Source organism: Enoplosus armatus, chromosome 20 (assembly GCF_043641665.1).
Source record: "Enoplosus armatus isolate fEnoArm2 chromosome 20, fEnoArm2.hap1, whole genome shotgun sequence".
Taxonomy (NCBI): Eukaryota; Metazoa; Chordata; class Actinopteri; order Centrarchiformes; family Enoplosidae; genus Enoplosus; species Enoplosus armatus.
In genome coordinates, this window is record NC_092199.1 from 9,786,665 (window position 1) to 9,801,025 (window position 14,361).

General features: G+C 41.1%; 1 protein-coding gene across 1 annotated transcript; it reads left to right on the forward strand.

Annotated features, from left to right (window-relative positions):
- Positions 1-1,384: 1,384 nt before the first annotated feature.
- Positions 1,385-11,580, forward strand: pde6c (phosphodiesterase 6C, cGMP-specific, cone, alpha prime). The gene is made up of 22 exons (XM_070926784.1): positions 1,385-1,852; positions 2,825-2,977; positions 3,966-4,055; positions 4,220-4,360; positions 4,471-4,545; positions 4,665-4,729; positions 5,050-5,116; positions 5,581-5,628; positions 5,818-5,967; positions 6,713-6,856; positions 7,275-7,340; positions 7,665-7,820; positions 8,303-8,410; positions 8,818-8,927; positions 9,020-9,107; positions 9,196-9,296; positions 9,482-9,589; positions 9,750-9,813; positions 10,293-10,367; positions 10,482-10,565; positions 11,290-11,443; positions 11,534-11,580. Exons 1-22 carry the CDS (start codon positions 1,385-1,387, stop codon positions 11,578-11,580), a joined length of 2,562 nt encoding a protein of 853 aa, XP_070782885.1.
- The last annotated feature ends 2,781 nt before the right edge of the window (positions 11,581-14,361 follow it).

Below are 14,361 nucleotides of genomic sequence, written 5' to 3' on the forward strand. Positions count from 1 at the left end.
TTATTTGTTATCAAAACAATAGCACCTCCAGACCACAGCAAATTCCTTGTAATGTATGTTACTTGGCAATAAACAGTTTCTGATTCTGATTCTGATTAGAAAAGAAAATACCATAATTGGCAATCAGAAATATTGAATTATTCGTCATATTCATCGTTACACTCAACCAGTTTCTCCCACTGTGAAACCAGCTGCTCTAATTTATTTCCATCCACACACCCACACACCCACTTTTTGTAGTTCTCCCTTGATAAGCTTGCCTTAATCCCCACAGCGAAAAAAATAGTGGGGAACTCCTGGTCTTGCCAACCTGCCAGCAGCTAACCAGACAGTGCTCTCAGTTAATAATAGCCAGCCATCTTTGTTTAGGGCCTTGTTCTCAGACATCCAAGTCTCACTAATTGGCCAATTTCCAGTTCTGGGACTGATACCTTCATGATGATGGTGATTTAATTAGAGCACACAGGTAGGCTGCTCACACATTTAGAGCCACCATTATGGCTCTGAACACGATCACTGCCAGTGGCTGACACTATTTAGGTACTTCCACCGCCATAGCAACAACAACCAGGATAGAGCGGAGGTAATACCTAATGCAGGGTTGGCTCACTAGGCGGTTATTTGAGGCAAGGGAAGCTGATATCATGTGCTCGAAATGTTTAATTAATAAGTGAACAGGGATGACACATTAAATGTTGGATTGGAACAGTAGGCTACTGGTGTGATCCCAGTAACTGGCTTCCAGAAGACCTGTGCATGGAGCAACTCTATCCAGTGGATGTTGAGGTGCTCTTTAGCAAGGCACTTGAGCCTCCACAGCTCCAACTCAGCAGCCAGGGGCTTGTAGTTTCATGTATGGGGATAAGGGAACCTGTGAAAAGCACCTGAAGCAATGAGGTAGACCAGCTGCTTGTCTTCGGTCTTTACCGCTCTTCATCACGTCACCAGCGTCCTCATCACATCCTTCCCCGGTGTAGCCCATGCACCCAACCTGGCATTCGACCTGACAACAGTCTCACTCTCTCCTGCGTTCTCCTTAAGATGGGGAGGATTGCCCGATATAAAATGATCAGCGTTGGGATTTGCGGGTTAAGGACGCTTAGAGCAGGGGTTTTAATGTCATGACGTCACATTAATTAGCGGCCACTTTGATCCTTTCAGCCTCTAAGCTGCGCGCGGTCCTGTTCTGTCTGTCGGCGGACACGGGACGCGTTAGTGACTCCCTCGGGGACCGTGGAGGAGAATGCACGTCCGAGCAAACGGATGCCACTGAGCCATCCAACCGCGTAGGCCACAGCACAGCTCCCCTCTCCATCTTCACATATCCCTGCAGGTGATGCGTTTGTGAAAAGAGGACGGGAATACAAAACTACTCGAGTTCAACATGGCAGACAAGGATAGCGTGGAGAAATACCTGGAGAACAACCCGCAGTTCGCCAAAGAATACTTTGATAAGAAGGTGCGCGCGGAAGCCCTGTCCGCCGCCTTTTCTGCACCTGTCGACGTCAAAGACACCGCTTCCTTCAAGGATGTTAACTCTGTTCAAGAGGCCGCCATCATCTTCGAGCTGGTCCAGGAGTTGCAGAAACAGGGAAACATGGAGCAGTCCCTTCACAAAGTGTTGCAGAGAGTCGCCCTCATCTTACAGGCCGACAGGGTCAGCTTTTACTTTTGCCGGGCCAGGAACGGAATACCCGAGCTCGCCACCTGCCTCTTTGACGTGACTCCAACATCCAAATACGAGGCAAACGTGGTCCATCCGCAGGGTGAAATAGTGTTCCCTCTCGATATGGGTATTGTGGGTTTCACCGCACAGTCCAAAAAGCCACAAAACATTCCTGACGTCTCAGCGGTGAGAAGTAATGAAGTACCCGCGCTCTGTAGTGCGCGCGCTCTTCTAGAAAGTTGTGTGTGCGTGACTCTGAAGCTGTCAAAAATTATAAATAGAGTTTCTTTGTTTCTGCAAACGCATTAGTGAAGATGATCTCTATAGGCTTGGTGGAAATTACTTTCATTCATTATTTTATAAACTTTCATGTGTGCTGAAGGTCATTTGCTGGACTGTAAACTCAGATCATTGTTTCTAAAGTAGTAGCCAGTGTGTCTTTGGAAGTGTTGCGCAGTGTCAGATTTATAAATTACCACCAGACTTGTTTCTATTCACTGTGAACCTGAAAAAATGGAGAAAAATATTGAAAACACATTTCTCCATTTTATTTTGTGGATACATGGTGAAGGTTCTTGCTATTGTTGCTTTGAATAAGTGAAGAGTTAGTAACTGCAGAGAAATTTCAATTATTGATATTGATGTAGGGGGTGAAAAGGGTTGTATTTTGAATTATATAATTTGATATATTGCTATTACTCATTTTTATCACAAGCATCAGTTTTGGTCTTACAAGTTTTACAAAAACTCAGCAGATATCAAATATTTCTCAGGATTATTGTCATGTGTCCATGCCTACCATCCCTGTAAGACATCAGTTGAGGTCAGCTGAAGAATATGATACTGACCCATCTTGTCCTTTGACAAATGTGAATGCAGCAAGTGTAGCCAATAATAGAATATTGATTACTGACTAAACAACAAATCATAGTTTATTTAAAAGTAAGACCAGGCAGCATGCTGCTCTCTATTTGAAAAAAGTCAATGTTAGATACATTATAAATATGAATCTCTCAATCTGACAGGCAGTTAATGAGCATATGAAAACAACATTGAACTGCGTAGAATGAAATGAACAGTGTCAATGTGAATGTGTTTTATATCCACCTTTGGATTCGATCAAACCTCATATGAAGTTTTCTCTTTCTCTCGATACAGAATAAAAAGTTCTGTGACTTTGTGGACAAACAGACTGGATACAAGACTAAATGCACGCTCACTTTCCCTGTAATGGCTGAAAAAGAGTGCCTTGGAGTCGTCATGGCACTGAACAAAATAGGAGCTGATCATTTCACTGCAGAGGATGAGGCGGTAAGAATACACACTTAAACATGTACATTCATTCTTATCTGTAGTGGTTTACTGGGTGAGCTGGAACCGGGTTGTGTTTGGGACACTGGCGCACGGCTGACACTCACTGCTTCATAAATTTAACCTAAATTTGATCATTATAGTATCATTGTCAGGTCGTCTTTGTCTTAAGAAGTAACATCTAAAATACACCCTATTTTGCAGGAATTCTCTATTAATCAAATTCATAGTTGCTACTTTAAAAAGCATCCTGTGCTCTGCCATTTGAAATTTTCAACTAAATAAAGATTGTTGCTGTAATTACATCTCACCAGTAGGGTGCAAAACACTCCCATTATGTCAGTGGGAGCCAATCAGACCTGACTGACTTAATGGGGTTGCATTGAATGAGTTTTCAAACTTGAATAAAGGCATGATGATTTAATTTGAAATATGTTTTCTCTGTGGTCTATATCAGAGAACATTCACTACTGTCTCTTATTATTCAGAAGCCACAAACTCACACTGAGGCACAATTCCATGAAGATTGAACTGGGTTAGATGGAAATGATGTTATTGAGGCTGATTCTCAGTTATACTGGTGATTCACAGGAACTGAAAAAGAGAGTAAAGACATCTAAGGAGGGGATTGGCTGAAATGATGCATAGGGCAAATGCTTTAAGGGCTAAGATGCATTATAATATCTGATATCTCTGCATTCTTTGTGTTCTCTATTGAATGAAAATCTTGCATCTCATGTTTACTTGATCATTACAAATGTATTGTATATCTATGCAAATCCATGTTCAAAATCTGTGTAATCTGTGTAAAGATTAGCCAAACTTGGACTTAAAAGACCATATAAAGACCATATGAAGTTTTGTTTAAGTCAATATTTATCTGTTAAATGTAAGTAGCTAAATGTAGCCAAGCTGTACCTTACTTAATAAACTTACTTAAATCTGCTGTTGTGTATTAATGAAACCTCTAATCTGATTTGGTCCTTAGCTCTTCCACAAGTACATGAACTTTGCTCAAGTCATCTCCCTGCAGCACTACACGTCCTATATGTTCAATGTGGAGTCCAGAAGGAGTCAGGTAAACTGAACTGCTGCTGTTTGATTAATAAATGCTCTAAGTGTCCTTTGAGTCAGGAAAGTGGGTGAGAGTGGATTTGTAATCTTGTGATGAACAGAGCTCATGCTATGTGCCATAGCTAAACATTTAATTACATGCAGTCATTGCCGTTCTTTCACTTACAGGTGCTGCTCTGGTCGGCCAGTAAAGTGTTTGAGGAGTTGACAGACATTGAGAGACAGTTTCACAAAGCGCTCTACACTGTACGGACCTATCTACTATGTGAACGATACTCAGTGGGTCTGTTGGACATGACCAAAGAGAAGGTTGGTCTTGCAGAATTTGTTCAATCTTACAGACAGAATTGAATAGATAGCATTCATGGCTACAGGCATGAATAACATAAAACTATTATTCTGTGTGTTTTTTCCTGCAGGAATTCTATGATGAATGGCCGGTGAAACTGGGAGACGTGGAACCCTATAAGGGACCAAAAACACCAGATGGCAGGGTAACAAATGCGTTTTTCTACGCATTAATTCAGTAATCCTACCTTCTTCGATTTATATATTCGCTAACGTAGTTTGAAGATGATCGAGAATTTCTAAAAGACTTCTGCTTTTTATACAGGAAGTCATCTTTTACAAGATCATTGACTACCTCCTGGAAGCCAAAGAAGAAATCAAAGTCATACCGTGAGCAGCATTAGATACTATCCACTCAAACCAATACGATACATTTCAAAATACAGCATAAAGACAGAACAAACCTTTTCAGTGACTTGGGATCAAACAATTGAAGCAGTTTTTGTAAGAAAATTAACAAATTAACAAAATATAAAGCCCCCTCCCAAAAAATGGAGTCACCCTATTTAAAATACAGACAATTCTGTGGGTTTTATTGGGTTATTTGGGTATGGTTTCTGTTGGGTACTGTTTAACTTGCTTCTCAGGGAATAAATTGCTCACTCCAGCTCACACAACTCTGTATGTTTCTCTCTTTCACACTTTTTCAGTGGTCCACCTGCAGATCACTGGGCTCTAGTTAGCGGACTACCCGCCTACGTTGCAGAGAATGGCTTTGTAAGTCTCTCTCTGCAGGGCAATTCATTATCAGAATCACAAGAATTATAAAAGAATGAAAATATAGGGGAACTGTGGAATAGGCTCAGAGACATGACAACATGTAATGTAGTAACATAAGAATGTAGTGAAACAACGAGCGCAGGACACATTCAGTCACTCTACACTTAAATATTTGTCCAGAAAATAAGCCAGTGGTTATCAGTTGGAAAACTGTATATGAAGTGACAGATGCAGTTATGTGTCAATTTATGGCACTGAACATATGACAAGTAATCAACACGTTTTTAATCATTTCCCATATTGTAATGAACAAAAATTCCATGCAGTAAATTTAAACATGACTTATAACAATTATTATTTAGTTAAAGGTTACTGCAAGGATTGATGAGAACTAGCAGTTATGAGTAACATTTACACAGTAAAGTGCCGGTCTTTAATGTTTTTAATGTGACTGTCTGCAGATTTGCAACATGATGAACGTGGCTGCAGATGATTTCTTCACTTTCCAGGTGAGGAGACTTTTACAATTGTGTATGGCTACCTTGGTGTCCACTGTATAGCTGATTTCACATATGCACACAATAGAACACACATCAGCATCGATATATACTGATATACTTAAACACATTAAGGCCCTTTCTGTGCAATATTATATATGTGATTGCATGCTTTGAATATTTTATTTCAATGTCTTTCAGAAAGAGGCTGTGGATGAAACAGGTTTTGTCATCAAGAACGTCTTGTCGCTGCCCATTGTCAACAAGAAGGAAGAAATTGTGGGCATCGCCACTTTCTTCAACAGGAAAGACGGCAAGCCCTTTGATGAACACGATGAACAGATCACTGAGGTCAGCACCATGCCTTCTCCCTCTCTTTTAATGCCTCCGCACTGGCGATCGCCGTGGCCAGAGACATTATGTTGAGACAGTATGTCTCAGGAATGCCTTGAGGAAATTTCATCAAATTTGGCACAAACGTCCACTTGGACTCAAGGATGAACTGATTAGAATTTGGTGATCAAAGGTCACTGTGATCTCACGTCCGTCCCATTCTTGTGAACTCAAGAATTGATGACCATATTTCACAGTTGGTCAAGAATTGATGCAGTGATTATGTCAAAATTCCGCACAGATGTTTAATAGGATACAACGATGAAGAGGTGACATTTTTTACCAAAAAGGTTTGGGGCGAATTGGGCAATTCCAGATTTCACACACATGTTGACTGGGACGACTCAATAAGTAAACAATAACTAGCACACAAAATGCTTTCATCCATCTGTCAACAATCTGCACAACAGGTTTCCCCCATAAAGGAAAAGATTGTTCTGATTTTGGAGCATTTTGGAGCATAAATCTGCATGTTAATGAAGAAAAGGTCCTAAAACAGCAGTAACTTCATAATGCTTTGAGATGTGGAGTTTGCTGTAGTACCCATGTGTTAAGCGAATAAAAGTATCTAGAATTGGTTACCACCCAGTTCATTCATTAGCTAAATTAATGAGGTAATAACAATAATTAGAAATACACCAGGGTGATACAGGTGGGCAGCCTGTCCTCTCTCATGTTCTCTTACTCTCATTGTTCATACCAGGCCCTCACACAGTTCTTGGGTTGGTCAGTGCTGAACTGCGACACCTATGACAGGCTGAACCGCATGGAGTACAGGAAAGACATCGCCCAGGAGATGCTCATGTATCAGAGCAGATGCACCAACGATGAGATGCAGTCCATCCTGGTAAGTATCAACATGACTTTCCGCCACACTTTCTCTCCAGACACCTACCTTTGAGCTCTCAGTGTTTGATCAAGAGGCCACTCAAGCAGGAATTAAAAGTAGTCAAAGGTTAATGCACCGTGAATAGCCTTTTGAGTAGCAGTCCTCCAGTAGCAGTCACTAGAGGACTAATGAAAGGTCTGGAGGATCACTTATCCATTTGACAAGTAATATCTGAGATGATGACATAACAGTTTACTGCTTGCTTGAGCGCTTGTCTGAAGTGTTTGAACATATAATACCATGATATTTTCAGAATTTCTGCTTTTTGTTTACAATCGAGGAATTCAAGCTGTAAATTGCTGTAGATGACGGCAGCATGTTCATGGGTTGAATGTAAAATGGCATTGTAAATTACTGTTCTCTCTTTTTTAACCAGAACACCAAAGAGAAATTTGACGCAGAGCCTGAAGACTGTGACCAGAAAGAGATGTACAAACTATTGGTATGTTTGGTTTAAACCTTCAGGACAAAAAACTTGAAATTAAATGAAACAGTGTGATGCATAAGATTATTACAGTGCTCGCTTATCAACACAGGCACTGGCAAACCAAATACATGTATAAATAAGATTCTGAATTTGCATATTCATAATTCATTTAATATCAACGTTATTTAGGATATGGGGAGTGGATTGTGGAGAACCTCATTTCTTTTCAATCAAAATCAAGTCAAATTCCTTTAAAAAAATGTATGTCATCTGTACCTTTTTGAGTATTGAATGATTCATGGATGTCCTCTGAGTGAATTGCAATGTGTTTTTGTGCAGAAAGCAACCTGCCCGCCAGCTGACAACGTCACTGGAGAGAATCTGTACCTGTTTTCCTTCAGTGACCTCCCAGTCTCAGAGCACGACCTCATCAAAGCTGGCATTCGCATGTTCTTTGAGCTCGGAGTTGTTGAAAAGTTTAAAGTTCCCGCAGAGGTGAGTCATGTGGGCAGACACTTATTTCGATTTGTCGATTTTCCCTAACAGGATGCTCTTAATGGTGCTGGTAGTGCAAACGGCCCTCAGTATCTGGAGAATGTCCTGATTTCTTCTGCAGGGAAAATCTGGAATTTTATTAGCATTTATTTAAAATACATATGAAAAAGTGGGTCTTGTTTAGATTAAAGAACTTTTAAATTAAACATATAACCCATGTGATATGTGGGTACTTTAAAATATGTAAAGGACAGAAACGGTGAGCTTTAGGGATGCAATGTCTATAGCATTATCTGAATCTTTTGGGGTGACAAGCAATCCGCCATGGGTCTATTTGCTGGGAAGGGAGAAGTACATGTGTTAATTAGTCTCTTTACACAGGTAAATCAAACTGAGTCATGGCCATTGCTCATCTGAAAGCCCACATTTTGTTCTTTTCTCTCATCTTGTTCTCTGAATCACACCCACCTTCTCCATCTCAGACGCTGACCAGGTGGATGTACACAGTGAGGAAGGGTTACAGAGCCATCACCTACCACAACTGGAGGCACGGCTTCAACGTAGGCCACACCATGTTCTGCCTGCTGCAGGTAACGCCCACTCAAGATCTGCTGCATCAACAGTAAACCCCCAACACCAAAGCTTACAAATGAACAGGAGTATCATCTCAGTTGTTGTAGTTTCATCTCTGCTTCACAACTGCAGGCTGCTCAGCCTGTTTCTTGTAGAACTTTTACACTAAAGCATACTGCGCAATATTACACACAATATAGCTCATAACATGTTCTATTTCCTCTTAAAGCTAATTGAGAATTGCACCAGTACAGGTAAAATATAGTCCACATTGATATAGAAATTGCCTAAAAACAGGATACGAATGGGAGTAACATTTTATCATGGAGAGAACAGATCATGCTTTTTTATAGGTGGTCCCAATCTATGCCGACACCCATATACCTGCACATACTAATCCATGATTTGTCTTTTCTGCCCACAGACAGGGAGGCTGAGGAAGTACTACTCTGATCTAGATGCCTTTGCCATGGTGGCTGCTGCTTTCTGCCACGACATCGACCACAGAGGGACCAACAACCTCTACCAGACAAAGCAAGTCAAAATATGTGATTGTGGAGGAACTTGCATGTCTGTCACCCGTGTGTCAATTTATTTTTCTATCTTTGTCTCTTTTTTTTCTGTAGGAGTGCGTCTCCTCTGGCTAAACTTCATGGCTCCTCCATCATGGAGAGGCACCATTTGGAGTACAGCAAGACGCTCATGGCTGAAGAGGTATGACACGTTATTGGACAATACATTAAAATATCAGGCTTAAAGAAAAGGCACACACATTTTGACCGCTCCTCGTCGTCTCTCGCAGAGCCTGAACATCTTCTGCAACCTTCAGAAGCGTCAGTTTGAGACTGTGCAGCACTTGTTTGACGTCTGCATCATCGCCACTGATCTGGCCCTTTACTTCAAGTAGGTCTTCTGAAATACTCTGACTGCAGCAGCAGCTACCGTACTACCGCCGCAGTCAGCGACAGTCATGAAATAATGCTAGTGAAAGACTGACTATAGCTGATGCTGGTCAGAAATTTAGCTGCAACTGATCAATGTTTGTCTGGTCTGATTGTCCCCTCTCTCATCTGTTTGTCCTGGCACAGAAAGAGAACCATGTTCCAAAACATTGTGAATGCTACGGAGCCGATGGCAGAAGAAAAGGAGGCCATTGCCTACATTTCCAACAACCCCACCAGGAAGGAAATCATCATGTATGTAACCTATTCAACCAGAGGATAATACAGCTTTTGAGGGGATTCTGCCCAGTTTATATTAAATATATTTGCAACACTCAACCCTTGCAAATCATCAGCATCAGTAGCACTGTGTCGTCTTCTCTCCCCTGACTGTCTGTCTGTCCCTCACCTCCAGGGCCATGATGATGACAGGTTGTGACTTGTCAGCTATCACCAAACCCTGGGAGGTACAGAGTAAGGTGGGTGGCCTTCACAGCCTTCACACAAGCTGGTTGAGGAATATATAGTGAAGCTCACAACAAGCAAAGAATACACCGAATGCACAGGAGCAAATTTGTTTTTCATTTAGTTTGTTCCGCATGAGTTTTATGTCATTATTTTATCATGCCTGTCCTCAGTCTTTGATCAGGTTATTCAGCTTGAAATGTGTTTGGTTCTAGCTCAATAATTTAAACAATAAAGTTTAAACAAACTGGGACCAATAGGCCGCTTGTATCAAAGCTAAAATGCTAAAAGCTTTACAGAAGGTCAAAAACAAGTTTCATATTTATAGCTAGCAGAAGAGATCTGTCCTCCTGAGATGATGTCCATGTAAATACTGTAGGTTGGAAAGAATTATCAATAATCCTCACAAGATAAAATAACCCTTTCCTCCCTATATTTGTCTTTTATTTCCCCATATCATTCTTTGTTCCTCTGCCTATCTGTTCTTCTCCAGGTGGCTCTGATGGTCGCTGCTGAATTCTGGGAACAGGGAGATTTGGAGAGATCTGTTTTGGACCAACAACCAATTGTAAGGCTCATACTCTTCTGCTCTTGTGCCTTCTCTTCCTCTCACATTATTTGTTTTTTAGGTTTCTCAGGACTTGTTTTCCATCTGAAACTCTCTCCTCTGTCTCTCCCTCAGCCCATGATGGACAGAAATTGTGCCGAACAGCTACCCAAGATGCAGTGTGGTTTCATCGACTTTGTGTGCTCATTTGTATACAAGGTAATGAACAGCTTGTACACTGCACAGCTCCTCCATTTTCCATGAGTACAATTATTATAAACAATGGGAGGGGGGGGTGATGGTTTGAAGATTGATCATGAAAAAAGACAGATTTGGATTGTGCAAAAAAAGGGAGTCTGGTCTGTTTTCTGTGTTGCAACTATTCATCTGTAACTGCTGGAATTTAAACACCCACAGTCTAAGAGGGGTGTAAAAAAGTGGCATAAAAAAACACATTCTGTCAACAAGTTGTTTGGATCCAGTTCAATTTAATCGATTGATACTTCCAAAGAGTATGAGCTCGACGAATGTAAACTGTAAAAGTAACTAAACTGAGTCATTAAGACCCGAGTTTAAAGTGTGACTTCTATTTAAGAGATAAGAGTTAAATCATTTCTCATATGGTCTCATTATTAGCTTTACAGAGGTGGTGTTGTAGCTTCAACCATCTTAGGTCGGACGACAGGGTGTTTAGAGATGAACCTGTTGAACCCAGCTGGCTCCAGGAGGAATGTCAGTTAGCTGTTTGTCAGTTTGTGAGGATGGTATTTGGACAAGAACACACACATCCATCACTATGAACATGTGTCGGCCGTCCCTGTGGACTTTGGTTTAAGAAGCATAACATGTATTTGCAACACCAACGTTTTCCTTCTTGTAAGAATGTATCCCACAATGTGAATAGCATATTCTTACATTCAACCTATTTTCTTTCATTTATCAGGAGTTCTCCAGGTTCCACAAAGAGATCCAGCCCATGTTTGATGGTCTGAACAACAACAGGTCACACTGGAACGAGCTGGCTGAGGTATACAACGCAAAGATGAAGGCTATTGAGGATGAGAAGAAGAAACTGGAAGAAGAAGAAGCCAAGAAAGGTAAAAAGAAAAAACTAGATCTGTGTATATTATATAATGTTGAGAATCATCCTGTATCATAACATCTTTTTTATCTCTGTGTTTATCTAGCTGGTGGAGGCGACGGAGGGAAGTCAAAGACCTGCACCATCTGCTAAGTTCCCCCGGTGCTTGGATCTGGACTGATGCAGTCTGGTTAGGACTAATCTAGGCTATGCTAGCCTATTCTGGTCTGACAACTAGTCTAGTTGGGGCTTGACTAGGCTAGCCTGGTCTGGTCTGCGCAACACCAGTGTAGTTCTCTCTGGTTAGGTGCTGTCTGCTCTGGTGCAGTCCAGTCCAGCCCCGTTTGGCCTGATCTGGTTCAGTCTAGCCTACTTTAGTCTAGTGTAGTCAGGTCTGGTCTGCGGTCCAGTCCACCTAACTATTCTCCAAGGAGGGAAGAGTCAGGAACATCACCGAGAAGTAATGTTGGGACTCTGACTGCAAGAGAAGCCGTTTGACTCTGAAGACGACGTGATGTATTTGAAACTTCAAGAACATTTGAAAACCAATATGTACATGGACAACATATATTTCCCTTTAACATAGCAATAATCTAAACATGTCTGACATGTATGGTTGGATATGCTCACAAGCTGTAAGCAAATGTTCCAATTCAAGCTAAAGTACAGATACAAACTCTTGGGTATAAATAGGTCAAACAGGGTACTGAATGTGCTGCATATGCTGCATGTGAGGTGTATACATGCCAAAGCAATAGTTCACAGTGTTCCTATTGGCAGTCAGTTACAACACAGTCTGGTAGCGCTGTAGGTTGCACAATGCACTTAGCTGCTGTTTTGGCAGTGGCAGGCCATGAATGGAGGGCGGGAGGGCAGGCAGGGACTATAACCACGTAACTTTATACTTACTGGGGTCAGAGGGATGGGGTTAGATTTATGTTTTTGGTTAACAGTTCAAGTTGCATGAGTTGTGGAATTCAATTATTGAACACAAGAGCAGCAGACTGAAATCTGAAGGATGTGTTAATGGTGTTTAACAAAACCTAGACTACAGCGAGTGATAACACTCAATCAACAAGGGCTGATGTTCTCTTACCTGAAAAGGCGCTGATGAGTTGTGTGAGGGTGTATTTATTTTAATATGCAATCCATCTATATACTTATATATTTTTTGATTCTTTGTCTGACAATTTTGTACTTGAACTTGTCTTCATGGATGGACAGTTTGAGGCGAGCTTTGAGTGAAGAGGGCGTTGTGAATCTGTGAACAAATGCACTCTAAAATCAAATGCAGGCATCAAGAAAATGTGTTGGGTTTGTGCAACTTTATCGTCAGCTTTGAAAAACAACCTGTAAGCTGTTGTCTTTATGTCCAACAACCTGGAAAAGCACCTAAAAAAAGGGTAATATATATAATATTTATGCCAGTGTTTAGATCAAAATTACAATTCCATATCGATTGAAACAAAGATTATTTTTCTTTTAAACGTGCATGATTTCACATGTTCTAGTTTATTACATAGAAAGTGTAAAATGTAAACTTAAGAATATCTGAAGCATAAAACTGATTTGAAGGATGTGCAGTAAAAGAAACATTCTTCTTAGGAGGCAAGAGTCAGTCAAACAGGACTCAGTAGATCTACTTCTCCTGTAAGAAGATTTGATAGGATTTGATTGCCAGCCAGCGTTTGAGATCCACGCAGCTTTAGACTTTAAATACCCTTCTTACAGAGGAGGTAAAGCAGGCTACCAAAGCCTTATATGCATGTGCAGACGACTTGTGTTTATGTGGCTGATGCAGCTGTAGCATCATTGATTGTGTGACAGGCCAAAGTCCTCCGCTTCATTCGTCACTGACGCAACAGTGTGATGAATCGCGCAATAACTGTCAACTCAGTGTGAATCTCCCCACAACACCTCTCCATGTAAAGCTGAAATTACTTGATCTGATCAGGCATCCAAGTCGACAGCGCACCCCTCCCGTGAACTTTCTGAAACACTTTTAGCAACGTCCCTCCCGGGTGCAAAGGCAAGCTGAGGCTCTCAACCTCCTGTTATACAATGTCATCTCCTCTAATCAACGGGGCATCAATCAAAGGCACTTAATCCTATCAGAATGGCTTTGGGACTACCTGGAAACTCCTTTTCTGCTGCTTGAGGTGAAGCGAGGAGCTGTTGTGATTACTGGAGCCAAAACTGCACAAAGAACATTCACTGAATCAACCCCTGAGTGATACGTTTTAATGATTCAACCATGAATATACCTCTTTGTTCCTGTTGCACACATTTTATATGGATGGTTACACCACCAGATCTGTCTCCAGTGATTAAAAGAAATGGCCCCTTGCTTTTCCTTCAAGGATCTTTTGTGAGATACCAAATAATACACTGTATACTTTCTACTAATCCATCATCCAGTCATTCAGACATTAGAAATCTATCATTTGACGTATTGAATGACCTCTACTGTATGTATGTGTCATGAGATGTAATATGTGTAAGCAAATAAAGGAATTTATGGAGGTGCAATAATAAAGAAAATCCCTTTTTCTTAATATGAAAATCAATCAAGAAGCACTTGCATAGAGGTGATACTTCAATTCACGCTTGACTCATGAACACATGAAGGTTAGACAGAGAATGAACTCTTAGAATGAAGCCTTGGGCTTAGCTGCGACAGTGCTTCGTTCTTAGTCATATATCGTGCAGGGATCTTAGAGGCTCCAAAGCTGGATGAGCCTCTGGGGAAAGAGGATCAGTGGATTGGTTCTGATCCCTGCCTGATACAGTGTTGTCTGGCTATGTTGTTCTGCATCCCGTGTCCTGCCGTCTGCAGATTCTGCATGATTGTTTAGTGTTTTGTCATTATTTTAACAAGTATACAGTCATTTAGAAGATGATGAATGAAAGGAGTAAAAAATGTCTGACATCAAG

Coding starts and splice junctions, on each gene's coding strand:
- pde6c (XM_070926784.1), top strand. CDS start 1,385: ATGGCAGACAAGGATAGCGTGGAGAAATACCTGGAGAACAACCCGCAG. Junction 5,117..5,580: donor ACGTTGCAGAGAATGGCTTT/GTAAGTCTCTCT, acceptor GACTGTCTGCAG/ATTTGCAACATGATGAACGT. Junction 9,297..9,481: donor GATCTGGCCCTTTACTTCAA/GTAGGTCTTCTG, acceptor GTCCTGGCACAG/AAAGAGAACCATGTTCCAAA.